This window comes from Archocentrus centrarchus, chromosome 11 (genome assembly GCF_007364275.1).
Source record: "Archocentrus centrarchus isolate MPI-CPG fArcCen1 chromosome 11, fArcCen1, whole genome shotgun sequence".
NCBI classification, from domain to species: Eukaryota; Metazoa; Chordata; class Actinopteri; order Cichliformes; family Cichlidae; genus Archocentrus; species Archocentrus centrarchus.
The window spans coordinates 17,983,498-18,011,318 of NC_044356.1; the positions used below are offsets into that span (position 1 = coordinate 17,983,498).

At 40.4% G+C, this 27,821-nt stretch overlaps 3 protein-coding genes across 5 annotated transcripts; 1 reads left to right on the forward strand and 2 right to left on the reverse strand.

Annotated features, from left to right (window-relative positions):
- Positions 1 to 1,764: 1,764 nt before the first annotated feature.
- pip4p2 (phosphatidylinositol-4,5-bisphosphate 4-phosphatase 2) lies at positions 1,765 to 15,201 on the reverse strand. Of its 3 annotated transcripts, none has more exons than XM_030741887.1 (8): positions 14,937 to 15,201; positions 10,212 to 10,336; positions 8,048 to 8,154; positions 7,730 to 7,853; positions 6,997 to 7,071; positions 6,342 to 6,394; positions 3,896 to 3,986; positions 1,765 to 3,218 (listed from the first exon to the last, which is right to left on the reverse strand). In XM_030741887.1, the coding sequence occupies exons 1-8, from the start codon at positions 15,040 to 15,042 to the stop codon at positions 3,075 to 3,077; spliced, it is 825 nt and encodes a 274-aa protein (XP_030597747.1). In that variant the 5' UTR covers positions 15,043 to 15,201; the 3' UTR covers positions 1,765 to 3,074. The 3 variants fall into 3 exon arrangements, with proteins under 3 accessions (XP_030597747.1, XP_030597746.1, XP_030597748.1); XM_030741886.1 differs by having other exon boundaries at positions 10,212 to 10,360; XM_030741888.1 differs by lacking the exon at positions 6,997 to 7,071 and having other exon boundaries at positions 10,212 to 10,360.
- Positions 15,202 to 18,704: 3,503 nt separating this feature from the next.
- Positions 18,705 to 21,715, forward strand: LOC115788628 (uncharacterized). Its single transcript, XM_030741746.1, has 3 exons — positions 18,705 to 18,899; positions 19,442 to 20,000; positions 21,352 to 21,715. Exons 2-3 carry the CDS (start codon positions 19,453 to 19,455, stop codon positions 21,491 to 21,493), a joined length of 690 nt encoding a protein of 229 aa, XP_030597606.1. The 5' UTR covers positions 18,705 to 18,899; positions 19,442 to 19,452; the 3' UTR covers positions 21,494 to 21,715.
- Positions 21,716 to 22,691: 976 nt separating this feature from the next.
- Positions 22,692 to 27,522, reverse strand: chrac1 (chromatin accessibility complex subunit 1). Its single transcript, XM_030741291.1, has 3 exons — positions 27,295 to 27,522; positions 27,036 to 27,162; positions 22,692 to 23,783 (listed from the first exon to the last, which is right to left on the reverse strand). The coding sequence occupies exons 1-3, from the start codon at positions 27,451 to 27,453 to the stop codon at positions 23,701 to 23,703; spliced, it is 369 nt and encodes a 122-aa protein (XP_030597151.1). The 5' UTR covers positions 27,454 to 27,522; the 3' UTR covers positions 22,692 to 23,700.
- Between the last annotated feature and the right edge of the window lie 299 nt (positions 27,523 to 27,821).

Below are 27,821 nucleotides of genomic sequence, written 5' to 3' on the forward strand. Positions count from 1 at the left end.
GCCAGCCAAGAGATATAATCTCTCCAGCATGTCCTACCCTGAGAGTTCCTCAGGGTAGGACATGCTCTGAACACCTCACCAAGGAGGCGCCCAGGAGGGATCATGGTCAGATGTGGAGAAGTAACAGCTCTACTCTGAGCTCCTCAGTTTTTCACCCTATCTTTAAGGGAGAGTCCAGATACCTTTTGGAGGAAGCTAATTTCTGACACTTGGTATCCATGATCTGGGTGAATATCGATACCACCGGTAAATTAACAGCTTCAGTCAGGCACAGCCCTCTCTTGACCACAACAGAACAGTACTCCACATCACTGCCAATGCTATGCCCATCCATATGTCAGACTCCCACTCCACTCTCTCCTCACTCATCAACAAGAACCTGAGATACTTGAACTCCTCCACTTGAGTCAGCATTTTATTCCCAACCTAGAGTAGACAGACAATGTTTTTCCAGCTGAGAACTATGTCCTCAGACTTAATCAGAGGTGGCAAAAGCATATACATTCTGTACTTAAATAGAATAACAGAAACTTGTGTTAAAATACTCTGATATAAGTACTGATTCAACTTCTTTACTCAAGTAAAAGTGAAAAAGTACAGAAATGTACTCAAAGTAAGAAAGTAAAAGTAGCTCTTTGGAGGACATTTCTGCCACCTGTTTTTGGTCAAAGCTAACTGAACCTTGTGTTTTATTAATGCAATAATAAAACAATATTATTACATGAGAATACAAACTTTATTTCAATCTAAATTCAAATTCTAATGAATGTACTCAACTTGAACACTGTTATGTAGAACATTAAGAGAGGAAAGAGAATTAACAACAGCTCTATTTGCTGTTACCTGCATTATACAGGGTGACTCTTCCTCATCACCTGAACAGAAAAAGGAGTAAAATCAGGAGTTAGAGTGGGATTCAGCAGGTTGGGGGGACTCTCAGATCAGCTGTAGTGGCTCATCGTGGGGAAAAGAATCACTATTCACAATAATTTCTATTGTGCACCAGTCCAAAACAGAGCACTACTGTAAATTCACCACAGTACAGCAAACTAACCTGTTTATCCTGCACTAAACTGCAGTATTTTCATGCAACCTTTGAAAAACATATGACAAATCATAACTTCACATCATTTACAGATCCAATATCTGACTTTTAAAAATTTAAGCTTTAACTTTCCAGGTTATCAGATGTCACTAAGGAGCCCTTACCTTTTAATCTAACCTCTCTCCTGTCCTCTTTCTTACATCTTTCTCCATCTCTGAGTGAACTTCTCTCACTTTTTCTCTCTGGAAATACAGCAGCTGGACCTTTTTACCAGCAGACACACTGTGACACAAACTAGACAATTTGTGTGTTTACTGGTATTGTATTTAGAAACAATGCATTTGAAATTACCTGCAACACGTTATGTCCTTTATTTTCACTCCTCTTCTGAAGTACCGCAACCACAACGCGGCCCACTTTAAACCTAAAGTGACTACGGTAGTCTGTTTTGAAAATGTACGGAGTAGAAAGTACAGACGTTTGTGTAAAAATCCCATCTAGTAATAAGAGTTGAGTTTAGTGAAAGACTGGCTCTGTTCTTCTTCACGTTGATTCCAGAGAAAGTGAACAACACATTTGATGCTTCTGGACTCCTTGCACTGCAGCATTGTGCTGTAAAAGTTGTGGCCATCTCATTTTTCTTTTTTAAATCCTCAATCCATTCCATGTTTGATCCTTAAACCCTGATCTCACTTAACAAATAAACAGACCAGCATAGGCAGTTTTTACATTTTATTGATAAATTATTGTTTTTAAAAAGTCCCATAGCCAACTTTTCCTTCCACCTCACGCTACACATGTACTCACTTTCCCAAGTACTGAATTTGAACTATGTACAAAGTATTTCTTAGTATTTCTGCTTCATCATTATAATCACATTCAAAACAAGGTTAGAAGTTTGAACTGTGCCCACTGGTCAAGGTCAAGAGACAGGATGCTGAGTTAGCGTATAGCGATGCTAGCTAGCACAGAGTTCACTGGAGGTCAGAGAGCAGCGATATAAGACAAGGAAGGAGCGTTTACATTCTAACTCACAGGCAGAAGGAGCAAAGACAGGAACATACACTTCAGCTACCTCTCTAAAACGGGAAAAAAATTAAAAAGTCAGCATGCAAACATGAGTCACCATGTTTTTGTATTTTTTTTGAGTATTTTGAGGAGGTAACAGTGAGAATCACAGAGACAGAGAGCAAGGAAGCTTCAGAATAACTCAAAATGGTTATTGCTGTAGTGAGTTAAAAGCTGCATGGCACAAAAAAATTAACATTTTGATAAAAACAAGCTCCTGTTGATCCAACGCTCTTCCTGACTAAACACTGGGACGCAAAGTTGGCACGCATGGGTATTTAAGGACAGTTTCTTCTCAAAAATTGATCATCAGTTAAAATCATATAGCAATACTATGTCAGTGTACACAGGCAAGAGAAATGGTTACAATGCAGTATGACTACGCAGCTTTCTGCAGCTGAACTTTAACTAGCAGCAAAACAACAAAATTGCATATAATTGTAGTGCAATGGGCAAACTGTTCTTAGGATTTTTGTTTCAATTTGGTCTGGTCAGTAACAAGAGAAATCAAGTGGATGTCATTATATCATTCAGGTGGCTAAAACAAAGAAAACTGGTCCAAAAATACTAAACCCAACCAGTTTCCTACACTATCATTTTTAAATCAGCATGTGAACCAACCAATTTTGGCATTTATCAAGACAAATTGGTTTTTTAAGTTCTTGATTCTGTACTTTGAAGGATTTTAGGAGACTTAGGCTGGATTTGAGCCTCAGTGGACCGGTACAGGATTGACTGACAGGCAGTAGGTTTGTTCAGCAAGTCAAAAATACTCCAGACACAAACAGAAAATAAAAAAAAAATATATATATATCACCAGCATACACCTTCTCGAACACATTCCTGTCTATTCACATCTGCAGATGTTCCACTTCGCTGAACATGACTGGTCTGAAGTCTGAACAAGATGAAAAAACTAAAAGTGGGGTTTTGTTCTTCTAGTCGTGCACATATTCTCACTCTAGGCGAAGCTGTTCTCTGGGTAGCTCACTTTGATAGCCCCCCAGTAGCAGGCTCTTATCAGACAGATGAGGCCCAGCAGATAGGCGAATGCCCAGGACACGTAGGTGGCGTTGTAACGTCTGGCAAAGTCCCGAGTACCAACCTGTAAACATGCATGAGAGGAGGAGGACAACAGGGAGGAAAACGGAGTTACACCTTTAGAAAAAGCTATACAGATCCCTGATTTCAACTTAAAAATGGGCCCTAGATGTATCTTGTCAGATTAGGCTCCAGTTACAAAGGACTAGAGACTGGCTGGAGACCACCTGGTAGCCGCCTGTCGATAGGGAATACACATTTTCCCTGACTGGTTACACATGGGTGCTGGAGGTTGCTCACTAGGTGAAACTGGTCTTGGTCACAAAGAGGTATAGGGAGCTGCACAGAAAACCTCACTGTGATTGCTTTGGTCACTAGTAGGTTGCCATGGTCACCCGTAGTTTATATGGAAGATGTCAACTTGTCTGCAAACACTTGCCAACTGCTTGCTAAGTGGTAGGGAAAGTGTGCGACGCAACCTGGAAACAGAGACCATTCACCTTCAAAGTAAAAGCTGCACCTTATGAAACATGTAGAATTCTGGTAAGGCACAACTTTTACTTTGTGTCACACTTTTGATGTTTTGCCATTTTATCTTATGTCACTTTAGCCCAGCTGCATTTTGTTGCTACCCTGCCTGTGTCAAGTTAAATGGCTTTATTGTAAAAGAACCACCTTTCTTTTCAAAAGAGGTACTTTTGTAGAAATGTGAACAACACAAACAGATCAACGTGTACTTACTGTTAAACCCACTCCAATGAAAATGCAGATCATTCCTATAGTTATATAAGCACAACAGCGCCTCCTAGGGAGCGCACTGCCAACAGAGGATCTGCAGAGAGAGATGGAGAGAAGAAAGAGATTGAGGAGAACTTTTTATAGGGTTTCAACACTGAAACAGACTGAATCATACAAACTACACTTAGGATGGTGCACTTGTCTTACACTGCCTTTATCTAGAGGGTTTTTTTTTTTTTGTTGTTCTTTTAATTTTGTCATGCAGTGAAAAGTCCCCGCCTATCGTCCCAGTGATCTCATTCCACAGCACTTCGGCAAATTTGTCTAAAATCTCTCACTTCCTTTTTCCAAGTTACACTTGAAAGTGCTCTAGGATGGTCACATGTCCAGCTCCAAACAACCTCCGCTCCATCCAAACTCTATACAAACAAGTTAACTGCACTGAAGCAGCAGACTGGCATCAGTTCTTTCTTCTTGTTTTTTTGGCTTTACTATAACTTTATTTTCCATCCCCCACTCAGCTCTCACATGCCTCTCATGTGACGGGACTGAAGCATTCTTCAGGGATCACCAGTATTCAGATGGCTTAGGGGGTGCCTGGTCACCTGATTTTCTGCCACGGTTTTTCTACTCACTCCCTCTTTTCACATTCCCTATTTCTTCTACTAGCTGTTTATTCAGCAAACTATAATGATGTCCTCATTATCAAACCAGGAGGAAAATCTGGGAGAAAGTAGAGAAAAATTACTTCATGTTTATCAGCTTAAATTGAGGGGACTTTAGTTTTGGAAAGGTGCTACTAGAACAGAAGTTTCAGTTCCTCAATGAGAAAATATTTAGCTCAGCCTTTTTGTCTGTAATAAAGAAGGAAAGGGTTTTTAGGGAGACACAGACAATGATGAGGACATTTGTAAAAGATATTGCAGAGAGAAAATATATGATGGTTTGTTTAGGACACCTGCGTGTTTTAACAAAAACAGTCACATTTAACCCAAGTGTCATAAGAGGAAGCTTTGTCCCACCACTAATTATCACTTCATTCACTGACATAAACAAATACAGAAAAAAGGGCATCGTAGGGCATAGAGGGTATGCCGTATTTTGGCTGCAGCTTATTTCACCATCACTGTCTACATCATCTTGTTGGGACAAAAACCTCTCAGTAGCCTCAACCCCCTCTGCCCCAGCCCTGTGACCCTCATACCACTAACATTACATGCGAGGCCACTCTTTAATGCGTGTCACACGTCTAGATTAGCCTCACTTACCTCCCCTTCCCCCTCACCTTCCAAGAACTGCAAATCCAGCCCTGTAAAGCTCGGCATTTCAGTGAATGTAACCATAAATTCAACAGTTTCAGTGACATTTGAGATTTTATGGGTGAGTCACACAAAACCACTATCCAACATGGCTGAGAGTTGATGGCTATGCAGAAGTGAAATGTCCATAGTTTTTCCATTCTGCTTTTTCTCATGTACAGTATGCCTGGATGCTGAATTACTTCTCCAATTAAAAAACACATCAAGATAAATGGCTTTAAAGTAAGAAGGCTGGGTGAACACCACACCATGTTGTTACACCCAACCTGAGTTTCACAGTTAGCACTGATACATCTAATAATTTTCCAAAATTAAAATGGAAATTGACGTTGGAAAGTAAAATGTAGTTAAAAATTACAGTAAATAAAATAAGTTTTAAAGAAGAGATGCATATGTGCAGCCTACGGGGGGAAAGAAGAGAAAGACACAAGTTTATTTTCCGCGTGTCTACAACAGCAGAAGATGGAATCACAGCTGATGTTTACATACAGTGATGAATGATTTAGTGGACAGATATCAGCTAAACAGGTAAAACACTGTTCATCATTCCTTTATTCCTTTTTTAATTTCTTTGTAGATTTTGATTATTTATTCATGGCTGGCTTGGGAATGCCTCGGTGCCCTCCCAGAAGAGCCCAGAGGAGGCCGGGGAGAGGGAGGTCTGGGCATCTCAGCTTAAACTGCTGCCCCTGAAACCCTGAAACTTTCATTCTGAAAGCAAATATACTAATGTGAAAGAGTGTGAAGACACTGTGGCATCTGTCACGTTCATTCAGTGTGAACCTGCTGTCCTCTGTGAAAAAAAAAATGGGGCTCCAGTGACAGAACCTGTCAGTTCTGGTATTTTCTGGACAATTCCTGTCAAGCTGCAAGGTGCTGGGCTGTGAGCGCAGGTTTCAAGATGTAAAGTTTAAAGATTGCATTTTGGCAAATGCCACTGTTGTTTTGCTCTCCCCATGAACTGTCTATTCAAAAGTTCAGCTGCACGCAACGAAAGCGTGCAGAAACCAGAAAACTTGCATTCTTCAAAACTTGTCCCGTGACTACAGATTCAGCACATAAACATGTAGATACCCCCTTTAAAAAGACTGTATGAAAGTGAACTTTGTGTGAAAGCTTGATGGACTCACATTTTTTTGCAGTGGGGACACTTGGCTAGCGTGTTAAATCGAAGCTCCATCCACTGTGAGGAAACAGAAAGAAATGACCATTTTCACTTTAAAGCATTAAGAAAACACACGTGCATGCACAGGCTCACAGAAATGAAACAACACTCTACATCCTACTCATTTCAGCAACAATCAACAGAAGCCTTTACGGTAAATGATTTCACATGATTAGTTCTGATGAACCTTGTAAATCTAGTCATCATTCCTTCACTGTTGCTAAGTTAGCACTCCAAGGTGTAATTTGTTAGATGGTGTTTCATCTGGTGTTAAGAAGTGTTATGACAATATTCAACCCACTGCAAATCAGAATAATTAAAAGGTCACACTGACACTGAAGTTAAACGTGACTTTTGACATCTGGCTTCAGGTTAGAAACTTCTTAAATTCAAGCAAGCAGCAATAGAAAAGAAACAATTTAGCCCCGACTTCTGACTGACTTCTAGATTCTAATTCAATAAATATTTTTTCATATTTTCATATTTCTTCTTTTTTTATTTAATCAAAGCTCTGCTCAAAGCCAGATGTCCCCAAAGTCACCATAAATAAGGCTGTGGATTGAGTTGGAGCAGGTTAGGCTGTTGTTAATAAGTCCACCAGTAAGACCAGCTTTCTCAACCTGTTGTTGTGCTGGTGGAGAGCCATCACTGGGGAGACCAGACATAGGCTGTGATGTCCTGGCGTCCTCACTGCCCTGCAGATGCCGCAAGCAGCAATGTGCAGACGTTAAGAGGAAAAGAGCACTGTTGTGTTTTTTTTTTGTTTTTTTTTACATGTGAGTCTGTATCGTACAGACTCAAGGCCTTAGGTCGTGTGCATAAATTTGCTTATTATGGGAAACATTAAAAGTCTGATAAGTTAAGCTCAAACCAAACACGTCAAATTTACTGACGGTAACCTCGACACAGAGTGGCAGGAAGCCTGGTTCATCTAAGATTTGCAAAAAGCTGGCGTAGCTGCAGGTTAGAGAGAGAAACTTAATGCTGTGTGGAAAGCTGCGGCCACACTACAGTCAAGAGGTACTCAGGATGTTTGGTGAGCCAGGAAAGGAAAGATAACATGCAAAAAAATGCATGCCAGCCACTTGCAGATGTTATATTCTGTTTTGTTTTTTTTTATGAATAGCTGGCACCATATAAAGCACAACTAGCTAGTAGATAATCCTTCAGCAATTTCTCTGTTTACTATCTTGGTTTTCTGTCACTACAAACATGATAACACATGACGAGGCTCTCAAAATTTATATATATATATACATGTATATGCACATACCAACAACAGCACAGCAATGAAATTCTGTACTAAGAAGCCTGTGCCTGGCTGAGGGTGGTTGTATTTGCAGGTTTACGTACTAGGAAGGTGTTGCCACAGTGGCCACAGACCACTCTCATCCCCTCAGGTTGGATGGGCAGCGCCGGCTGGGCGGGTTGCTCCTCGGGGATTACCATCACCGGGCTCAGGTTGATAATCCGTCTGCTGTCAGAGGAACCAAAAAGACATACATGATTACAGCGGAGCCAGGACAGGTTTATACACTTCACTGATGACCCTCAAAGTATGGAGTGGTCTTCCACAATTTGACTTTTTTACAGAGCCACAGCCTCAGATTCAGTTTTGGAGATTTTTGTGGCTGGGATAAAACTGTCTGAATGTCTCTGCTCGTTACCTACCAGTTTGGTCGAGGACATCCTATCCTTCTGGATGTGTCTTTACAGATGAGCAGGCAGTTGCAGGGACACCGCACATACTTCTTCCCTGTAGGGGGATTCTTAATGGGCTGAAAGATAAACATATAAACATCACGTCACCAAAAACTAGGAGTGTGATACAAAAGAACACAAATATACAAACAGTTTAAAATATGCTGCTTTACTGTGGATAGTCTGGAGTCTCGTACTCTACTAAATTAGCTTAGCATGATTCAAAATAATCCTCATTTATAGCTTACTGGGGTCATTCACTGAGGATGAAATGACCAGTTTCAGCTCCTCTTTCTTTGAAGGTCCCGGTCACACCGTCTTAGAGACAATGTATATTCGCCAGCTGGTTGCTGGATGTTGTTGGTGGTCGCTGGGTGAAATTGGTTGTAAAAAGGTATATGGGGCCACACTGAAAAACCTCCTTTAATTGCTTTGGACACTATCAGATTGCAAAGGTCACTAGTCTGCAAACACTCACCAGCTGCTCACTGAGCAGTAGTGAAACTTTGAAAAGTGCAACGCAAACCTGAACCATTCACCTTCAGAGTAAAAGTTGCACCATTTGAAAAGTGTGTTTCAGCGGTGGGGTACAATTCCCTTTAAGCCAAGCTTCTACTCACTGGCTGCCCCTCTTGAGCATGTTTGTGTGGAACTTCTGAACTCACATTCAAAGCTATGTGCCTGAGATAACCATTGTTAAGGTTACTGACATCACTATGACCCAAGATTTGAGAAAACTGACACTTAGCATTCAGAGCAGTATGAGGCTTTATATCACATTTTGGCTATGTTATTAAGAGAAATCACCACTGCATATGCAGTGCCATGAAAAAGTATTTGCCCCCTTCCTGATTTATTATTGGTTTATGCATATTTGTTGTCCTTAAATTCTTCAGGTCATCAAACTAATTTTAATATTAGACAAAAATACAAAATGCAGTTTTTAAATAATGATTTCTTTTATTAAGGGAAAAAGCTATCCAAACCTATCCGGCCCTGTGTGAAAAATACTTGCCCTCTTCTTAAATCATGAATTAACTGTGATTAACCCAGTGTTTTTCAAACTGTGGATCATGACAGGTGGGGCTAAAATGACCTGGGAGAAAAGTCATGAACAAATGTGGAGCATTGGATTGATTCTCACAACGGAACAAGGAAATTATGTTAGCAAGTAGCAACTAGTGAAATTCTCCACCATCTTCACACACACACACACCGTAATAGGTGCCATTTAAATCCAAGGCTCTCACAGTGGCCACCCCTAGTAGAAGCTTGCGCAGCCCACAAGCACAACCACAAAAGAATGCACTACTTTAAATTTAGCTCATCCACAGTTCATGTTATACTTTGACACAGCAGAGCAGAATGAGCCCGAGGGAGCATTTCTTTTCTATTTCTGATCTTCTGTATCCAGCCATCACAGCAGACCAAACCTTTTTAACAATAACATTACAACTGATGTCAAGAGTGGTAACAGTCGATAACCAAACATAAACCGCCATCCTCTGAATGAAGAAAGAAAAAAAAAAAAATCACAAAAACACTAAGCTCAGAAATGTTTAAAGTGTACTTTTTTTGTGCTGTCTTCCAACCACATGCTGTCTGCCTAAATCAGAACTCAGTCAACAAAACTTGAAGAACCTCCTGGTTAAAATCATGTTCAGAGGCTGCTGACCACATGACTCTCCAACTTTATATTTACAGTAAGATACAACAGCTTAAGGCCAGACACAAGACTCTACATTATTTTGGTGCAGAGTAGCAAAATATCAGGTGACCAGTTGGATGCTTAAGCACTAAAAAATATCAGTTGTGAAAATGGCATTTCCCACCTAAATGCTGGTGATGACAGCCATACATTCTCCCTGCACTCCTCCTCGTACTGGCAGCCCTATGTGAGCTTTCAGCTACTCAGCCTGAGGCTTACAATATATATCAAGGCGAGCAAAGATGCAAAGGTGGAAAAACGGTCCAAAAATGGGCGGGGCGAGGAGAGGACAGGAGAGGACAGGACAGGAGAGGAGAGGACAGGAGAGGACAGGAGAGGAGAGTCAAATTGAATGACAGCTGAACTGTTCACAGTTTTGGTTTGTCGACACCAGTGATCACTTATAAAGAGGTGGCCTCCACTTACTGTAGCTTCATTGCAGACTGTGCACTTGACCACATGCTGATGCAGCTTTCCATCCAGGTTGATGAGCGACTGGCATACACGGCAGTTGATGACAGGCACACCGCCGGCATCGGGGCTGGCGATGGCTGTGTAAGGAGGAGGTAGTTCGGCTTTGAGAAAGAGGAAGGCAAAGCACACAAACACACAGCCAGCTGTTAATCGCATGCATCTGGAACACAGCAGCTTCATGAAGAAAAATCAGGCTTTCTGTGTCCAGTAAAGAAAAACTGCATTTTGTACCTTGTAAACAGAGAAGAATGCAAAGTATCTGGATATTTCCACCCAAGATTGGGTGGATTTTAAGACTTTTTCTTCTGTTGAATTAGTTGCATGGGAAGCTAAATTAAACTGTCCTGTGTTAATAAACATGTTCAAATGTCTGGCATTTACAGACTCTTTATGTCTGCAAAACTTACTGTGAACGGACTATGGTGGCTACTCTAATGACCTCTGTACTGAGTAATTCCACATTAACCTCATGTATTTAGTCCATTTTTCAGGGTTTTAACAGAGTTAATCTATAGGCTTGCACCAGTCACTACCTTTACTACAATAGCACCAAGGGAATCAAATCAAATCTGTGGTTACACAATTAAACATAATACTTCTATTAGTTTGAATGAAATGTGAGTTCACAGTAATTCACTCTTCCTAAACTGAGGCACTGATGCGACAGATATACAGCTGAAATCAGTTGTCTAACATTTACTTAACTAAAAATATATTTAACATATTTACATCGTCATTCAGCCAACACACAATCCTTTTTTTTTTTATTTTAACCAAAACGCCAAATAATTGTCCTCGTTCCAGATGTGAAGTGATGTGAAGAGCTGCTGCTTTTTCCCTTCCATGACAGGAAGCTAAATATTGTTTAACCACTGGACTGGTTTTTTTTTGGAGAAAAACTGAGGATACAAACAGTCTTTCTGAATTCATGACAAGCATTTTTTAGTATTTTCTGACATTTTACAGACTAACAATCAATTTCTGAAAAACATTGACCAGCTATTCTCTAGATCAGACTGATACCAGTACATACGGTCTCTTTGTGCCACTTTATCATATCTTTGTTTACCTGACTGAGGACTACTGAGCAAACACAAAGAAGCCTTCCAACCTGACAATCGACTGATTATTAGTCTTATCTCGCCCTAAACGAGATAATGGCACGAGTCGGTGGGTAAACGAGCTTGGCTCCGACATTCAGAGACTCTCACCCAGCTGACACCGCAGGGACAGATGGGACACCCGTCTGCATTTGGACAAACCTGGCTACAAATACAACCTGAGCATGCCAAGAGTGGACACTCCCACTGAGTGCAGGCAGCAGAGTGGCTCTTATTACACAACAAAAAGTGAATGAATCATCCTCTACTATGCTTTGTTAATCTAAGATGTAACACTGTGCAATCAGATGGAGAATATATTCTATTATTTCATAACACCTTAAGATTAAATCTTAATTTCTGTCGCTGTCCACATCCACCTGCGCTCAGTCTCAGGTCTGTTTCTCCATCTCCTCCTCCTCCTCTCTCTGTTCAGTGCAGCAAACAGACACTGACTACAGCAGCTATAGGTTTTCACAAACTGTCCACGGAGCCAGAGGAAAGACGAGAAGCTGCTCTATCGCTACCGCCACAACATCCAGCCCTGCATTACGGGTATCAGACTTCATGACTTCACTTGTGGTTTAAAATGCCAAACTGAACATCTGGTATGCAGACACCAGTGGTTCTGGAGAACGTTCTGTTTTTTGTTTAGCTTCCGGTTGCCCGTGCGTCAAGAAAAAATAAAAGAACATTTCTTTCATCTAAAAGGGATTCTACAATTTTCCTATTGCCAACAGTACAACACCGTTGTCTACCCATTTCTCACCACATTCAACCTTTTAAATTTCATTTAAAGTCAACAAATTTTGAGGGTTTAACCTCCAAAGCTATCACCTAAAGTAGCTGGGTACTGCATGTGCGTAAAATATGATATAAAATAATGACATCTATAATTTTTTACACTATTGTAATAAATATGACTAATTTTAACATTTTGTTTAGCTTGTGTATAAATATTTAAAGGTTTGTTTGTTTGTTTTTTGCTGCTCTGATTCTGATGATAAATCAGCTTCTGTCACATTAAGATCGATCTTATCGTCTCATCTTGTGCTCATTTACTCGACATCTGATCTTTTTATTCATGGAGCAGCCTTTCCAGATTGAGCAGTTCTCTGGCTCAGTCAGCCACTTTTTATTTTACTGGGCATGTTATAATCTGGGCAGCTTCCACCTATGAACAATTTGGCCAGATATCAATAAGGTGGCCCCTCCTCTCCTCTAATAGACAGGGCATCGAGTTCAGTCAGTTCTGCTTGCAAACCTGTGACTGATAACTGATGACCGTCTAAGGCAAATTTAATTTCAGTTTTTGTAGTTAGGCTGAATAACTTTTATCAAGTTTGTATTTTTACATTTGTGTTTTCATGCAAAATATGACATGACACGGTTCTAAGGGGCCCAAAGTGTGCCAAGAAAATATACCTCACACCATTACACCACCAGCAGCCCGAACTGTTGATACAAGGCCTAACCCTAACCAGGCTTTAATGTTGTTTACACCAAATTCTGACCCTACCATCTGAATGTTGCAGCAAAAATCAAGACTCATCAGACTGGGCACTGTTCTTCCAATGTTTATACAATTTTGGTGAGTCCGTGTGAATTGTAGACTCAGTTTCCTGTTTCCTGAGACCAGCCCGTCATGCCACATTCAATGTCACTTAAATCACCTTTCTTCCTCAGTCTGATGCTCAGGAGGTTGTCTTGATATGCCTATGTCAGGCAACTATTAGATAGTTGCATTAACAAGCAGCTGACAGGGTGTACCTAATAAAATGGCTGTGAGTGTAAGCTGACAAGAAGAAAATTACTAATTACCAGACTTTTCCATTTCTGTATTATAATAACAGGGTAATTAGATCTCTTCTTATAAAATAACTTGTTAAAATAGAAAAAATATATGTTGACGTTTTACAACTTAACCTTGGATTAATTAGTGCTGATACTCTGACACCACCTCAGGCTGGTAAACTGGAGAAATTGTGCATTTTGTAAAGCTGGTAAACTTTCAGTTTAAACAAGCCAGTTGCTTTTGTTGCAGTTTATTAGTATGGCTATTTTTAAAAATATCAAGCAGCAGCCACTGAATTTCTACCTGCTACTGTTGAATAAGCTCAGTGAATATTAAGTGTTACATTACTATCATAAAATCAAAAATTCAAGTCACAGCTCACTTAAATTCCTTAATGCAGCTGCTCATTACCATCACAGTTATTGTGTTTTCGGAAAATGTCACAGTTTTGGCATCTTAGGCTCAAATTAATCCATTTTACAAACCCAAACTGGAATTAGCCAATAATCCAGTCTGCAGAGAGGGAGGAGGGAGAAACTGTGTCACTGTGTTAGCATCCAGTCAGGCTGTCGCTTCTTAGATTATTACAGTCCAGCATTTAAGAGTTTAATCCCGTGGTGAAATATGAAGTCTGTGGGATTAGACATCTCGAGAACAACAAGCACGTCTCTCTCTCCCTGTTTGTTTGAAATTAGCCGTTTGGCCTGAAATGCTCCTTAAAGAGATTTGCACGGTCAATGAGTCCATTCATTTGCTGCTGAACATCCGGAGTTGCTGCAAAGCAAAGAAATGTTGATTCTGTGAGCCACTAACAAAAAGTTAGAAGTAGAAACAGCGTCAGAAGAAAAAGCCAAATACTACTGCAAGTAGCACACAAAATCTAATCCTCAGACAAGAGAATGTGATCTGAAGTGAAAGTAAAGCCTGAATCAATATTTAATGGCAACAAAACACAAGAGGGGCTCTATGTGAGATCATGTTATTTCTCCAGCCCCCGCAAATGCTTTGCCTCTCCTTTCTTCTTCTGGAGAAATTGTGAATTTGATGAGACTTTGATGAGACTTCAGACCAAAGGTCAGTCCAGACAGCTGCTTCCAGTCTGAGAGGACGGAGGATTTAGGAGCTGCATGCATTGTGCACTGTAACCTACATGGAGCAGTTAACTCAGCAAAATATGCTGCTCTAGTTTTATTTATGTTTTCTACTGTATGAAAGCTGCAAATCATGCAAGAAGCACCAAATGCTTGTTGTTTACAGCACCATTCCCATGCAAATATGCAAACTTGCAGCTGCCATCACTGATAACATGACAATATGACTTTTAACTAATGTGATATTCTTGATCCATAAAGGGCACATCTAAGCATTTTGTTGATTTGCAGCTGGACAAAATGATGCTCGCCTGTCTTCATCTGCAGTGCTTCAATGCTCCCACGTCAACATTCAACCCAACATCTACTGAGGGTTTGCAGTGCTTCAGCTCACACCTTTTTTTTTTTCCCCTTCTGGCCAAAATGACTACAGGCCTCAGTGAATCGTGATGTAGAAATCTCTGCACTAAAAACACTGGTGGTGATGGTATTATTGTAGGCCCCTATACTCTAACCCACTGCTCCAGTTCTCACAGTGCAAGCTCCACCTTTCAGTCAGCTGCCGACTGATTTCCCACCGATGCCCTTGCCTCGCCTTGCTGCAGCTTTATTTACGCACTCGCCCAAACTCGATACGCCCTAAAAATGATTCAGCATGCAGGCGGCGGGCCTCTACATGTCGTGTGTTTACCTCGGGGACTTGAATCCTGCAGGTATGGGGGAGCAGTTGGGGTCACATTCTCGGAGTTGGGGCCCGACAGCAGCGGAGATCGCTCGTCCATGCCGTCGGAGGCCATGTCGTTGACCGTGAGAGAACTGACGGGAGGCTCCTGGCTGCACCGGGTTTTCCCTCAGCACGGGAGGAGCAGCCAGCGGCTGGTTGTTGGTGCCAGTTGCTCCGGTCCAGCAGCAGCAGCAGCAGCAGCAACAGCCCCGCTGACGGAAGCCTGGAGGGGGAGGAGCTCCGCGGTGGACCCCGCCCCTCTCGGATATGGCCCCGGGTATGGGCAGTGTCCGTGATTCGTGGGGCTAAAATGCTGCTGCACGCTGTGATGGCTCCCCCCCCTTAGAAGTGGAATTAATTTAAAATGCGTTGCAGCCTGTAAACCAAATGCAGCATTATTTAGATTTAAGCCCCAAAATAATCAGCAGTAATGTATGGGAATCCTGTTTGGACTCCAAACAAGAAGATAAAGTTCCAGTGTTTAATGGTGAGAATAAGAAAAAAGCAGCAAATTACAGTTGTTGCCACTAGATGTCACAGTAGGAGTGCAGTTAATGCATATTTGCGCCATATTTTACTATTTAGACACGGCTGATAACAGGTTTACAGCACAGTTGTGTTTCTTTGTAGAATGTATATGTTTTTAGTATTTATTTACCATCGCACTTATCGATTTTAGATTTGTGATTTGTTTTCCTTTTCCTTTTCCATGTCTTGTCTCTAGTGATGCTACTGTGTGCAGTTTTTAAGTTTGGGTTGAACTGTAGGGGCCAAAGGGAAACCTTTGGGCATGTAATAGCCTCAGTTTTAACAACAACTAAAGAATAAATAAATCATGCAGCCAAACAATGACCACAAACATGCAGGCAATCAGAGCTTTTGGCAGGATTTTCAGAGTACTATGAGTCATGTTTCTCTTTATTTGAGAGTCGAATTGGGACTTGAAGATTCACTGTCTTTTAAAAAATTCTAGATACAATTATACAAACCTGAGAAACCAAATGCAGGGTCTTTAAATTTTTGTTTGTTTGTTTTTTGTATGTCTAAATCCTGCTTTGAAGGTGTGACTGTCAGGAAAGAAACCCAGGCCAAAGAATTGCTAATATTTTTAATTACAATCTGACAAAACAGTGAAAATACCCCAAAATATATGTTTTAACAAAAGAAATTGACAAAGATTTTTAAAACACTTCAACTGTTTAAACTGACACAGAAGAAGAAAAAGGAAAATGCCACTGATTTAACCTCAGTCAACATGACTTTGGCAAGGTAAGCAAACAGTTTCCAAATGGTGTAATATTCTTGGTCAAGTCAAATCTAAACCCAACTAACTAACCTCACCAACAGTAAAACCAGTCCTGGACGTGGGTATGACAAGCTCAGCCAGTCATGTCTTTCTTTTCAAGTGAAATGATGCTGCAAACTCCAACAGCTGTCTATTTTTTCTTGTTTGTACCTCAGTTACTTCAATACTGAGACAAAAATGTTGATTTCCTTTTTTCCCCTTAATCTGAATGGAAATTATAAACCCAGCTAATGAAGTTTATTCCCTAAAATGGTTTGAAAATCGTGATCTTAAGTTAATACAACTTACAAACCCAATTTCACAAAAGTTGGGATGCTGTGCAAAATGTAAATAAAAACAGAATGCCATGATTCGCAAATCTCATAAACCCATATTTTATTCACAATAGAAAACATATCAAATGTATAAAATGAAACATTTTACTATTTCATGACAATATTAGCTCATTTTGAATTTGATGGCAGCAACACGTCTCCAAAAAGTTGGGGGAGGGAGGAAAAAAACACCGGAAAAGCTAATTAGGTTAATTGGCAACAGGTCAATAACATGATTGGATTAAAAAAAGAGAATCTTTCTATTTTATATGGATGCAAGTGATCTTTGGGCCCTCAGGCAGCACTGCATTAAAAACAGGTGTGAATCTGTCATGGAAATCACTGCATGGACTTAGGAACACTTCCAGAAATCACGGTCTGTGAACATAATTCACGGTGCCATCCCCAAATCCAGGTTAAAGCTGGCAAAGAAGAAGCCAAATGTGAACATGATCCAGAAATGCCACCGTCTTCTCTAGACCAAAGCTCATTTAAAATGGACTGAGGCAAAGTGGAAAACTGTTTTGTGGTCAGACAAACTGAAATTTGAAATTCTTTTTTGGAAAAATGGATGCTGTGTCCTCCAGACTAAAGAGGAGAGGGACCATACAGGTTATTATTAGTGCTCAGTTCAAAAGCCTGTGCGTCTGATGGTATGGAGGTGCATTAGCACCTATGGAATTGGCAGCATGCACATCTGGAAAGACAACATCAATGTTAAAAGGTATGTACAGGTTTTAGGTCAACTTTTGTTCCCATCCAGATGTCTTTCTCAGAGAAGACAGTAAATATTTCAGCAAGACAATACTAAACCGCATACTGCATCTATTACAGCAGCATGACTTCATGGTAGAAGAGTCCATGTGCTGAACTGATCTCCCTGCAGTCCAGACTTTTCACCAACTGAAAACATTTGGAGCAAATCATTTCATTCTGTTTTTATTTACATTTTACACAGTGTCCCAACATTTTATTATCATTTTTTTTTTTGAAGTGGGGTTGTAAATTGTATGCTTTTAATTCTCTGACTGAAATATGTAAAACGAATTAACTTTCTGAATTAAGTTTCTAAAGATAAATGATCAGTAAATCACAAGATTTCCCAGCACACATGCTTCCAAAGTGAAATCTTTCCATACTTGTCTGTTTTGAGAATGAGAATGTCAATCTTGGAAACTTGCTGTGTTTCTTTAAAAAAAAAAAAGTGCTGGTTGTTTCCTCTTGTAACTAAAATAATCCAAACCATGATGAAAGCGAATATAAAATTAAATTCCTGCCACACACAACAACAGTCACATTAGGTCACCTTTTAGCGCTAACACTGATACAAAGATACAAAATGACTCTAAGATCAGTAAACTCTTACAAAGAATCAAATAAAGGAAGGATGTGTTAATGGACCATGTAAACAAACTGAAATTAATATTTTAACTTTATTCATCTTCTTTAGTTGACTGAATATAACACAGCTGTTTTCACATTTTCTCAAAAGGAAAGGAAAGTTTGGGTAGCTCACTTTTTAAGGCAGCAGGCAAACCTGAATTAAACCAGACTTATGGCACAAACAGAACTGCATGCTGTTGCAATGTTTTTCAGTCCCACCCTTCTAATGTTTTACAGTTCATCCTTAAATTCACTGTTTGTTTTCAGAAATTGCTCTTGTGTCATTTCCTTCCCTTAAATTGCAAAACCCTCAGTTGTTTGTGCCAAAACGTGTCCCATTCCTCGCAGCTTATGTCAGGGTGAAAGCCTCAGGCTGTGTAGATCCACTCTCTGGCTACTCAAAAGACTCACTAAATAAATGCAGATGCCTCCCTGTGGTGGGGAGCTCATGGACAGTCTGGGTACCCTTTGAAATTTCTCTCCAAAGTGGTTCCTAAATCCACAGTACAGCATCTAGCATCATAGATCGGGGATGGTTTCAGAGTAGCTAGTTTAAGAAGGAGTTAGAATAGTTTTGGTGTTTAAATTAAGCCAGACTCAAGCCTGTTGCTGGTGCTGTTTAGGATGTTGTAAAAAAAGACTCATAAATACCAGGAGCATCACACCATCTCCTCCTTTTTTTTTTTTACTGTAACCCATACTACAAGTGTAGTTTATAGTCTTTGAGGAAGGTTTCCCAGCCTATCCCCTTCCACAGAGGGAAAATCCAAGCTCCTGTCTCTGCTGTTACCGGGCCAGTAAAAAGTGATTCAGATTGCATGTAATAGTCTGCAGTAATCGACTCATTTTTTCCGACTGCTGCAGGCTCCAGAGGAGCGCCGCTGCACGCAAACACAGACTGCTCTGCCGCTGTGCTCTCTCTGCAAGGTAAGACCGCTGAACAAAAGTCATCTTATAATGGAATTATTAGGGATTACATCTTTAAGGATATCGTGGTGATCAAGAGTCCAGGATTTCCTTCAGTGACACGTTTGCAACTTTGTTTTGCTGGCAACAAATTATGCTACCAAAAGTGAGGCAAATTATCAGTTAAACTATAGGAGAGAAAACAGGAATTTGTTTTCTACATGTGTCGTTTATTTTGCCAGAATTTTTGGTGTTAGATTGTCTTTACATTTATTGTGCTTTGCTGTTAAACTTTACACAATAGGCTATATACTTTTATTTTGAAGGTTATGCCATTGAGTGTATGCAGTTTAAAAGGTATCACTATTATTTTTAATGTTTCTATTGATCAGTAGAAATTTATTAGTAAATAAAAATCTCAATTTGTCCTTCACGTACTCTTTTTCACTTGAAGAGGAAACTTAAGAATGAAGTGAGAGTAAATTACAAGCTTGTCGGTAATAATGACTCTGGATAGTCTCTCAAGATGCCTGCAGGTTTAAGTCTTTTTCTTTATGATGCAGCCAGTTTGGAGATGCTCCAGGGGACAGTGAGCAGGGCCTGGCTCTGCCTGTCCTGTTGCTTCCTGTTGGGGATCTGTTCTCCAGCAGAGGATGGAGGCCCAGCAAGTCCTCCTGCTACTTTTTCCCCTGAGCAAGCTTCAGGGGAGTCAGATTTAGAGGACTGGGAGTGGGGCTCTGGATCATCTCTTCTGCATCTGCTCCACAGCTTCCCTGCTGACAGCCCCTTCGTAACCGAGTCCACAGAAAATCCAGTCAACTGCACCCAGCGCTTCTGGCTGCCTCCATCAGTTCCAATCTGCTGGGAAAACATAGCAGGACCCAAAGAGTTTGCCAGGTCCCGCCTGCTTGCTCTGCAGAACAGGGCCGCCCTGCAGGCGGTGTCCACCTCCAGTGGGGTGGAAGAGGGAGGACTATCCTACGACCACCAAGCCAGAGAGGAGGTCCAGGGAATCCGTTCAGACCACCAGAAAATGATCGAAACTATACAAAGCGTGGAGACTGTGTTTGTCTCTCTGGAAGAAAAGCGGAAAGAGGGGAAGGAGCAGGGTGTCTTTACGAGGTGAGGTGGAGAATTCATTAATCAGCTCTGTGGGAGGAATAACCCAAGAGACAGAGGAAAAATCAATGGGTGGGTGGGAGATAGAATATTATATTTCTGTTAATATAAAACAGTCCTCAATAGCACATTTGAACTGAAAAGACAAAAATTAATTTTTTAAAAATGCATTAAATGCACCCAAATTTTATTAAAATAGTCACAGACTTTAAGTAATTCATAAAATGTGACATAAAGGGATTTTAAAAAAATCTTTGCATTAGTTCTTCTATTTTTCTTAATTTTTCCATTTATTTTTATTTTATTATTTAATCTTTCCTCTTCTTTAATTTTTATGAACTACCAAATGGGAAACCAAACAAAGGGACACATAGAAAGGAAAAAGGATGGAGAAGCAAATCTTATCTCTATGTCCATCACATTTTATAGATTAAGAACCGCCTCTGTGATGTATTTTATCGAACCACTGATTCATGGATGGATATTTGACCCCAGTGTCTCTGAATAAATAAAATGGTCATTACAGCCACACCACAAAAGGAGTGAAACACAGATGGAAATTCTCTCTTCTCTCTGATACTCAATCGAAAGTACACGTGAATTTGATAGTGCTGCAGTCTTATATGTATCAGATATTTGGCACAAACTAGTTGAATTTGTATGGAAGATGTTTTGACGCACAGCTGTTCCAAAGACTGGTAGCCGTCTTTATCTGTAGTTCTCCTCTTTTTTTTCCTGTTGAAAAGTTGTGCTCTTGTAAATCCATGCTCTAATGTCTGCAATTAAAACTCATTTTAAAACCATGCAGTGGAGCACTTGACTTAGTGTGGAGAAAATGAATACTTATCGCCGATTTCTTCTTTAATGATGCAGGTGCTTTTATCAGTGTTTTGGCATATTTATAGACAGACTTCATCTACCATAATTAGCAGAGATCAGATAGAGGATGTAGCTTCGAGCCACACTGTACAGATGTAAAGCAGCTACATTTCCAGCTGGCCTTGGATCCAAAAAGTGATCCAAGGCATATTGTTGGGGCTCATCCTAAATTGCTATTAGTGAGGTACTGGGGAACCCTGGATCAGCATTGCGTGTTTGGCTCAAAATAACCTAGTGCTTAACGGGCTGAGTGAAAACAGTTTCCAGCCAAACTGAGTCATTTCCAGTATTTTCCTGCACACACATCTGTCTGGACATCTGGCTGAGACGAATCTCTGGCACAAACATGAATGTAAACTATGAAAATTCAGCTATTAGATGTGAGCATTTGCAGGAAATGTACAAACTGGACTGTGTGTAGGACCAAATTTGTCAAAAAGTCTCATATTTGCTTGTGATTTTTCATCCCGTGCAGCATGAAGGAGCGTCTCACAAATACGAGGGATGCTCTAGAAGGCAGAGAGCGCATGGCTGACCATCTGGAGGAGAACCTTTCCACTTTAGAGGAGATGCTTCTCAATATGCAACTTCGACTCAGCAAACTCATCCAATACTAACGATGCTGGAAACCCCTTTTTTGAACTATATTTATATGATATAAATGTCTTGTATAACAATGTAGCCAGTGCATGCATGCTCAGGATGATTGTATTTTGTAATGAGAAAAGAAAAAAAAACAAAAAAACACTTGATTTGCACCTTATTATGTCACCAGCTCACTTGCCAAAATAAAATGTGTAACCGAGAACCAACAGAAATGAATAAATGTTAAATTTTCATGGAGTTCTGGTGAACACACAGCTGTAAAATCTAGTTTTACAGTCATGGTAAAAGAAAAAGAAAGTACACCCTCTACATATCTGAACATAATAGAACAATGATCTTTTAGCATCTTTTAAAATTACTTAAATACAACCTCAAATAAGCAGCAACATAAGACACATTACAGTGTCATTATTTAACCAAAACTAAGCCAAAATGCAGAAGCAGTGTGTGAAAACAAAGTACAACCTTACTGTTTCTATAGGAATTAAGTCAGTAGCAGCCAGAAGCTGCTAATCAAATGCACTTGATAAACTGATCATCAACAAGTGTGAGCACCTCTATAAAAGAAGTTTTTGTTGGTCTGGAGCGTTGAGGGGTGCGTTAACACAACACCAAGGAGGTAATACGTCAGCGATGCTCTCAGAGAAGCAACTGCTGCCTCCCATCAATCTGGGAAGAGTTATAAGGTCATTTCCAAACAATCTGAAATCCATCACTCTCCAGTGAGAAAGATTACCAAGTGGAAAACTTTCAAGACAGTTGCCAATTTCCCCAGGAGTGAATGTCTCCACAAATTTACAAATCAGAAACAGTCAAGAATCAGGGTACTGCAATGGCCCAAAGTCCAGACCTCAACCTGATTGAAATGCTTTGGGGAGACCTTAAAAACTGAAATATAATATTATGAAGACGAGTGAGCCAAAATTCCTCAACAATGATGTGAGAAACTGAAAGTCATGCAGAAAAATGATTACTTCAAGTTATTGCTGCTGGATCTACAACCTATTGAATCATGCAGTGTACTTTATAAAAATGAAACAACACGGTGTAATGTCACATAAAATCTTTTTTACCATGACTGTGTGATATGTGTTTGCAAAACTGAGGATTTCAATGGTCACAATAAACTCCAGGACTCCTGTGGAGTTCAGAGGAGAATATGGGAGTTGTTTAACACACGATCTGTTCTTTTCACGACTTTGGTACAAAAAAAAAACAACACTCAGTGCAAAATGAATACCAGACAGCATGAATCTTTGTTTTAATATCAAATCTAAACCACAAATGTGTAAATACACAAGGGTGTACGCCATCTAAGCTGAAACACTTTAAATATTTACATCTTTTAGAGTCTGAGATTTTATTTTGAACTTCTGCGCATGTTCAGACACTTTGTAGCTATAATGGGGGGAAAAAAAACAGTATCTGTACTTTTGATCAGTTTGAGCAACTTTTGATGATCAGCTCAAAACATGAATATAAGGTTAACAAAAAGCAGTCTCATCTATAACTGAAAAATCTGTCAAATCAGCACATTTGAGTTTGAAATCAATGTTTCACAGCACCTTTAAAATAAAGTTTTCACTCAATCATTTTTTAAAGCAAACAGTAACTCAGGAACTGACACATCTGCACTCCAGCTGTGTGGACTGGATTTCCGTGTCTCGGCTTCTCACGTGAAGTGAGTCTGCACTGGCCCGTCATGCAAAAACATTTCTGACAATGGTGCATGCCAATCAAGCATACAAATTTAAGTCAGTGCTACCAGAAAATCTCCATAAATAGTTTTAAGTATGCTTAAATGCAAACTCATTCTGAACTCCTGTTTGCATCATTTATTAGTAGCCCACAAAAAATATGTCTTTGTAGAGGAAATCAATTCTGCAGAAAAGGGTCACTGAACTACATTTACTGTTGCAAATTTAGTTTGGTGGCATCAACTACTTATAACAGATGCAAGGTTTGACTTCTACTCCTTTCTAAGAATCTGTGTTCTTTGTTTTTAAATTTGATCTCTGAGTCTTTACTTGATTTCACATTAATCTCGAGTGGACTCGCTTTCAGTTCCACATCCTCTAACTTTTTTACAAAAGCCCTAAAGATGAACTCAGAGAGTTCAAAGTGTCTTTTCTGACGGTCACTTTGCTTTCAGTGACAGGCTGGACAAGAAGATGTGATAACATCTGTCCAGATGGGAAATGTGGTCCATCCTTCTGTTTCAGTAATCAGCTTCTTCTTCTTCTTGCATTTGCTCCAAAGAACTGAGGTAATCTCGAGCCAAGATCTTCTTAGGCAGAATATCTGTCCAGGAAAAAAAAAAAAAAGAAAAAGAAAAACTCATTTTTATACACATGATTGCAGGAAAAAAAAAACTTGAATGCCTTTTTTTATCCCTGGTCAGGAAGTGCTATTAATTTAAGAGTTTTAGAAACACTCAAACAATAGACACACTGCACAGCTGCACCAAAAACATGCAGAAAAATGCAATTGTAGATTAATGTGTAAACTTCTTTAAATTTAAAATGCATCCATCTGATTTTTCACCAATATTTGGTTAATAGTTTTAGATCGATTATAATAAACTGGTTCAAAAATGTCTCGACAGGAAAGAAAAAACTAACATCAACATAAAGAGGTTCATATTCAGTGAAAATCTGTTTTAAAAACTTAACATGTCCACAGGCCAGTGCACTCCTGGTGTCAATCCCAAGCCTGGATAAACGGGGAGAACGAATGGATTGGGAAGGATGTAAAATCTGTGCCAAATCAAATGATTTTTTTCTCCATTTTTGGAGATTTTTGTCCCTCAAGATTTTTCCACCTCTTTGTTCATCTGCTCACGTCCATTTCAATAGTTTCAGCAATCTCCACCCAGGAAGTTGCTGACATTTGTGAGTCCTTTTATTGTGGATATGAATAGAAAATGTAGCTGAAAAGGCACGAGAGGAATCAACTAACAGGTCAATCAGAATTGTCGCAGTTGACCTTGTTTCCAACAGTTACATTTCTCGGGAGGTGCACATCAGGTTACATCATAGGTTACTGCGTAGGGTTCAGAGGGGTTTCCAGTTATGCCAAAGACCCAAGGCATAAGTCTAATTCAGGCCTTACATGTCCAGGGTAGTGCACATGAGCTTATGGCGTAGGGTTTCAAACAGCTTTGTGGTTACAATGTTCCTACGACACAGATTTAACACAGAAGCATAAATCCCCTAACACTCCTCACAGGCAGCCAAACTGAACCCCAATTTCCCCATTTATCCGGCTTGGGGCTGGCATTAGGGGACCACTAGCTTGTGACTAGAGGTGTAACAGTTTACTGTGGTTATAGAAGCCATGGTTTAGGATAAGCGGAAGAAAACAGATGGATAGATCGAAATTCGAGTTCTGTGTTTTAACCTTCTGTACCCATAGCAGCTGTGGCTGGCTGGCGCGTTTCTACTACTGTTTGTGTATAAAAACATTTTTGCACACACTATATTTTGACATATTTTAATAATAAATACTTATCAAAAAAATCAGGAATAAAAACAGATATGTATTAATTAAATATTATGATATTTTACATTTTTACTCCCAAGTCCAGCATTTATCTAGTGAGCGCAGACTGTAAGATCACCGTTTACCTCACGAAGCATCCACGTCTATTTACTCTGGAGGAGGCTGTAAAACTCGTGAAAAGAGTCCAGAGCGAGTTCATGATCTGAGGTGAGTTGTTGAGGATTTCCAGGACTTCTCTGTCGGTAACCGCTGCCGTTTTAGTAAACACTGATGATTTGGCCACTGTTAGCCCAGGCTGCGGAAATTTTCTTCGAGGTGGATCTAAACAACTCAGGTACTTAGTGAATAAACTCTCATATAATGTGAATGCAATCAAACTGTTTATCAGGGGAAGGTGTGATTTTAAGAGCATTTGAATCTAACATTAGCTGGCATAATGTTAGCTTATAACCAGCCCAGCTGATTGGATGGCTCCTGTCAGCTGTCCGTAAATGGGACTGAAAAAAAATCAGTAACTGCAACAATATCGGGAATAAATAAGCACGAGGTGAGAACGAGGAGATATGTATTCGATATGTGGTGATATGTGTGATTAATTTTGTTCTCATGAATCTCATCAGAAAAGGATTATTTTTGTCAGCTTTATTTTCTGAGGAATGCTGTGTTGCTTTTGAGTTTTAGTAATGAAACAATAACAGACCTCTCAGGTGATGTGTAGTAGCCACTGATCAATTGATCATCAGTTATTATTTTACTCAATTTTCATTTGTTTTCTAGTCAAATGTGGCTTTTATGATCATTATGATCATGATCAAAAATTTGTTATTGCTTCCAAGGACTAAGGAAATTATAATTAATTTGTTTGTTTTAGTCACTTAAATCATTATTAGATCCAGAAATAACTATTTCATATTTGCAAATTAACCAAACCAAAGTTGTCCAAATCATGGCTTCTGTACTGCAATATGAACCAAACCGTGCAATGTTGTATCACTACACGCTAGTTGTGACCCAATGATGCTGGGTTATGTTATTACCTAGTCAGTGAAACTATCCAAAAGCTAGTTCAGTTATTATTATACTAGCTCTCAGACTGTGGAAGAGGCGACTGCAGGTGGGGTGCAGACACCAAGAGAAACATGTGCAATGAATAGATTCAGATTTTGTTTTGCCTTTTAATCAGAATTCAAGTTTTCATTGTTAATGAGTGATAAACAGATCCATCCATCCATCCATCCATTCGCTTCCGCACATCCTGTTAAGGGTCGCGGGGGGGGCTGGAGCCTATCCCAGCTGTCATAGGGCGAGAGGCAGGGTACACCCTGAACAGGTCGCCAGCCTGTTGCAGGGCCAACACAGAGGGACAGACGACCTTTCACACTCACCATATTGTCACTATTCATGCTCGCAATTTAGATTAGCCAATTAACCTAACCCCAGTAAGTGCATGTCTTTGGAATGTGGGAGGAAACCGGAGTACCCGGAGGAAACCCACGCAAGCACGGGGAGAACATGCAAACTCCACACAGAGAGAGGGAGAGGCCTGGGCCAAGGTGGAATCGAACCCAGGCCTTCCAGATGGTATTCTAACTGTGAGGCAGCAGTGCTAACCACTACGCCACCGTGCTGATCAAGGAGTGATAAAGTTTTGAGAGCCACTGATGTAATGCAACAGCAGGATTATCAATTCAGTGTTCCTAATAATCTGGACTCTAAAGTAAATGGTAACATAGTGCTTTTATACTCTGTTTGAGCACTCAAAGCATACAGCATGACCTAGTCACACATTCATAAAGCACTTTTTTTCTCTGCCTAAGTGTTTTCTATCTAACATTCACACATCAACTAACGCATCGGGAGCAACTCGGGGTTTACTGTCTTGCCCAAGGATACTTTGGCACGCAGTCTGGGGCAGCCAGGGATCGAACCACCAACTTTCCGATTAGCAGATGACCTGCTCTACCACCTATATACAGACTCAGCTGGTTGCTGATGCTTCAGAGGCCCGCTGTGAGCAACTGAGGTACCAGCAGGTGTGTTAGCACGTCTCACCTGTGAGGAAGTGGAAAGTCTCCGTCTCCTGCGCGGTGTTCGCCAGGTCGCTGTATGACAGAGTATTGGTGTCCTTCCCGGAGCCGTTGTTGAAGGAGGACAGAGCTAGATGTTGCACAAACAGCTCCTAAAACAACGACAACAACGAGAGACACACACACACGCGCTGCATCAGCTCACAGATCCCCGAGAGGCTAACGGTGCTAACCTCGTTAGCAGCCGCTGATGAATGACCTGATGATGGTGGGCTGTAGCTTACTGTGGCTTTGGTGGTGAGGAACAGGGCGTCTTGGTTGATGCTGGAGACATCGGGGGAGCTCTTCATGATCAGCCTCACCCTCGATATCGGCAGGGAGATAGTCTTTTTGTTACCTGACGCTTGGTCGTCTTTGACGGAGCTGTTTTGAGACATCTTCATGCGGACACAGCGCGATACAGCCGGAACTTCCAGTATTGTTTTGAATTGTGACGCAATTTGTTTCTTCTTCGTCTTGTCAGATTAAAAGCGCGTGACAGCCTTTACGCTGTAACATCGCCTCCTGGTGGAATGACGGTACCACAGCGGCTCATTTGCCTCCATCTCGTCTATAACGTCCTCCTCTGTCACACTAACCCTCTGGATGTCCTCCTTCACTACATTCATGAATGTTCTATGTGGTCTTCCTCTTTTCCTCCTATCTGGCAGCTCCATCTTCAACATCCCTCCTCTGCACATGTCCAAACTATCTCAGCTAACTTTGTTTCCAAGCTGCTCATTCGTCAGCCTGTCCATCACTACTGCTGATG

Coding starts and splice junctions, on each gene's coding strand:
- pip4p2 (XM_030741886.1), bottom strand. CDS start 15,042: ATGGCCTCCGACGGCATGGACGAGCGATCTCCGCTGCTGTCGGGCCCC. Junction 7,854..8,047: donor GGATGTCCTCGACCAAACTG/GTAGGTAACGAG, acceptor TTCCTCTGACAG/CAGACGGATTATCAACCTGA. Junction 3,987..6,341: donor TGTCCCCACTGCAAAAAAAT/GTGAGTCCATCA, acceptor CTCTCTCTGCAG/ATCCTCTGTTGGCAGTGCGC.
- LOC115788628 (XM_030741746.1), top strand. CDS start 19,453: ATGCTCCAGGGGACAGTGAGCAGGGCCTGGCTCTGCCTGTCCTGTTGC. Junction 20,001..21,351: donor GAGCAGGGTGTCTTTACGAG/GTGAGGTGGAGA, acceptor CATCCCGTGCAG/CATGAAGGAGCGTCTCACAA.
- chrac1 (XM_030741291.1), bottom strand. CDS start 27,453: ATGAAGATGTCTCAAAACAGCTCCGTCAAAGACGACCAAGCGTCAGGT. Junction 27,163..27,294: donor TCCTCACCACCAAAGCCACA/GTAAGCTACAGC, acceptor TCGTTGTTTTAG/GAGCTGTTTGTGCAACATCT. Junction 23,784..27,035: donor GACTTTCCACTTCCTCACAG/GTGAGACGTGCT, acceptor TTTCCTGGACAG/ATATTCTGCCTAAGAAGATC.